Genomic DNA, 3609 nt, shown 5'->3' with positions numbered 1-3609 from the left:
GGGAGGGGGGGGGGGGGGGGCTGGGATGAGGAGCAGAAGTCCCCTCTCTGCTCAAGGAGGTCCCCCTCGGCGGCCGCTGACCTGGTAATGCAGTTGGCAACCTGAGAGCCGTGACACTGCCTGTTGCGCGGAGAGACTGACCGCGTGACCACTCAGAGTCTGCAGGGAGGAGGCCTTTGTTCGACCAGCCCCAAAAGACACGCCAAGCAACTTCATTCCTTTGCTCATGAGATATTTCTTGAGCGTCTTTCTTTAGAAAACTTCTCCTTCGGCCATCCCTAGAGTACCTCTTCTTCGAGGAAGCCCTCAAGGATTGAGCTCCCAGTTAGAAGCTCTCCATGGTGCCCAGAGCCCTCCTCTGCCCCCACGACTCACAGGGTCACTCCATAGACTTATCTGTGGCGAGTCTGGGAGCTCTTCTTCCCACCGGGTTGCACGCTCGGGGCGGGCCAGGGGTTGCCCGCTTCCACCCGGGTGTTCCCAGGACCCGGTGCAGTACAGATGCAGAAAGCGTGGATGAAACGAATGGACGAAAGCACGAACACTAGGCACAGAAGACGGGCGGGCGGACAAGATGACGGACGTAGTCTGACGGTGGAGGCGGACAGACAGAATTAATTGGGATTTTGCCGGCCAGTGGGTTTTCGGAGGAGGGCACATGCAAGCCTGTCTCCCCGGCAAGATGAAAGAGGAGGAGGGCTGCCTGGGGTGGGGGTGGAGGGGGGCCCTCCGGGTGTGGAGGGGTGCGTGCAGATACCCCGGGAGTCCCCGAGAGATGTCCGGGTCAGAGCAGGACCTCAGGGCCCCGTTCCCTGCACTTGACCATGTGCTTGCTGAACGGACAATGGCTGGCCTCATCCTGCGAGCCAGGAGCCCAGGTGCTCCTCCTGGGATGTGGCTCCTCCACGGGCCGGCTCTGTGGCCTGGGCCTCGGTTTCCTCATCTCTAAAATGGGGGCCTGGAGGCGCTCGCAGACTTCTATCCAACCCCCCAGTAGGGTTTCATGATCTCCCTCCGACCTCACGGCCCAGCCCTGCGTCCAGACACTGTGGGGCGCCAGTGTGGGGGGCAGGTAGCCTCACTTCCCAGCACCCACTTACTGTAAGGCGTAGGCCCCGCTCTCCACCCAGGAGGCCCCAGGCTGCTTGGCTGGCGGTGGCTGCACCTGGTAAAGCCACTTTCCCCTTCAGAGGAAATGCATGCATCTCAGGTGGTCCCCTCCCAGGCCAGTGGGGGCGTTTGGACTTGACCGGGTGCTGCCAGAACTCAGCATCGGCCCTCCCGCTGCTGCACAACTCCACCCTCTTGGGGGAAGCCACCCACTGGTCTCCCCTCGAAGCTAGAAGTGCATCCTCTCCTGGCCTCCGGGGTGGTGTCCGCCGCCTGGGGTCAACACCGGCCACGGGCTGGACTTGAGTCCCAGTTCCTATCCTGTGGCCAGAGAGAGACTCTCTACTCTCAGCCTTAGTTTTCTCTTCTACGACATGGGGATGAATACCCCTCCGGGCCAGGCAAAGCTCAAGGGTGGAAGGAAGGAGTTTTAGTGTCGAATCCGGAGGCGTGCGGGCAGATGCTGTTTAGTGGGCAGCGCTGGCTGGCCCAGGGGGTGTGGGGGTGGGCAGCCGTCTCCTCCGTAGCTGTACACCTGGCCCAGCTGCAGGGCGCAGACGCGAGGGTCAGAACTGCCGCCACGGGCTCAGGGTCGCAGACGCGGGGGGGCTGGGCCGGCAGCACCCCGCAGTCCTGTGTGGAGCCACCGCTCTCCTTTCCTGCAGGCCACGAGACCTCTGCCAACCATCTGGCATTCACGGTGATGGAGCTGTCACGCCAGCCTGAGATCTTGGCAAGGTATGGGGTGGGGAGACTCGGGGGGTGGGGGTAGTGGCCCCCCTCGAAGCTGGCGAGGGGATTGTCTGATGTCTTGTTCCTGGAAGACAGCCTGCTCCAGCCTCCCACGGCGGAGCCTCCGCCCGTGTGTCCTGCATCTCTTCACCCCAGGGCCTTTGCACATGCCAGCCCCTCTCCTGGAAGCTCCTGTCCCTGCTTTTCTCCTGGAGAACTCTGTCCACCCCCGCAGAAGCCCTCTCACGCCCCTGAAGTAGCCATTCTGCATTTTCCTCTCCTAGGCTCCTCCCAGCTCATTTCCTCCTGGGACCGTTTGCTTGGAGTCTATTTCAGTCATGAAACTAGCAGCTAGGGGTCCATGGTTCTTCTTCCCTTCCCATGCTGTGCTCGGCGCCTGGCTGGCACTGAGGACCCAATAGAAGTCCAACTAAGTGCTGTAGGAGGGCTTGTCCTCAGCTGAGGAGACAAACGGGGGTGCCCGGGAGCTGGCATCTGAGCTGGGCCACTGGGTTCCTTAAATACACGCGGTGGAAGCCCCAACGGGTGTGGGGTGGGAGCTCAGGAGGTGGCAAGCCTTGGTTACACTCCCTGATCAGCGGCATCCAAGCCGGTCGCTTGAGAATATAAAATAGTTGATTGGGGCTTTAAATATATCCATATTACAGTAAAGTGTTCACGACAAAAGTTTGGAAAAAGCAGAAAAGTTGAAATAATATAATAATTATTATTATTACTATAATTCCACCCACAGGGCCCCACTCCCTGGATCATCTACTGAATTTCGCCCCACGTTACTATAGCCTCTTCTCCCAATCCGCTCTTTTTTTTTTTTTTTTTTTCCTGTGGATACACACACACACACACACACACACACGAAATTTGCCATTTTGGCCATTTTTAAAAAACATTTTTGCCTAAGGACCTCAATAATTTTTTGTAAGACCATGTGTCCCCTCACACACTTTTATTTTTTTAATAAAGTTTATTTACTTATTTTGAGAGAGAGAGAGGGAAAGAGAAAGAGAGGGGCAGAGAGAGGGAGGGAGAGTCCCAAGTGAGCTCCGCACTGTCGGCACAGAGCCCAACACGGGGCTCCATCTCACGGTTCATGAGATCATGCCCTGAGCTGAAATGAAGAGTCAGATGCTTAACTGACTCAGCCACTGGGCACCCCTATTCTGATCATTTAAAAAAAATTTTTTTAGGGGCGCCTGGGTGGCTTAGTCAGTTAAGCGTCTGACTTTCACTTAGGTCATGATCTCAAGGTTCGTGGGTTCGAGCCCCGCGTCGGGCTCTGTGCTGACTGCCAGCTCAGAGCCTGGAGCCTGTTTCAGTCTGTGACTCCCTCTCTCTCTGACCCTCCCCTGCTCATGCTGTCTCTCTCTCTCTCTCCTAGAAATAAATAAAAATATTAAAAAAAATTTTTTTTAATGTTTATTTTTGAGAGAGAGACAGAGGGAGAGAGGGCAAGTAGGGAGGGATAGAGAGAGAGGGAGACACAGCATCCAACGCAGCTCCCGGCTCTGAGCTGTCAGCACAGAGCCCGACTCAGGGCTCGAACCCACGAACCATGAGATCATGACGTGAGCGGAAGTCGGACACTTAACCGACTGAGCCCCCCAGGCACCCCTCTTCTGATCATTTTTGGGTGCACAGTTCAGGGGCATCAAGCACATTCACACTGCTTGGCGGCCATCACCACCCCATTCTGGAACACTGCTGTCACTACTAATGGAAACTGTCCCCATGAAACAGTAGCTCCCC

General features: G+C 56.8%; 1 protein-coding gene across 1 annotated transcript in view; it reads left to right on the top strand.

Annotated features, from left to right (window-relative positions):
* The window catches only part of CYP46A1 (cytochrome P450 family 46 subfamily A member 1), a 33056-nt gene that overhangs the window by 14920 nt on the left and 14527 nt on the right, over positions 1 to 3609 (top strand). The window contains exon 10 of the mRNA XM_077780825.1: positions 1776 to 1848. Coding sequence (XP_077636951.1) covers positions 1776 to 1848 — 73 coding nt within the window. The remainder of the gene's footprint in view (positions 1 to 1775; positions 1849 to 3609) is intronic.

The sequence above is a fragment of the Crocuta crocuta genome, unplaced genomic scaffold (genome assembly GCF_008692635.1).
Source record: "Crocuta crocuta isolate KB4526 unplaced genomic scaffold, BGI_CrCroc_1.0 scaffold299, whole genome shotgun sequence".
Classification (NCBI taxonomy): Eukaryota; Metazoa; Chordata; class Mammalia; order Carnivora; family Hyaenidae; genus Crocuta; species Crocuta crocuta.
The sequence above is the reverse complement of the archived record's forward strand: the minus strand, read 5'-3'. Positions and strand labels throughout refer to the sequence as shown.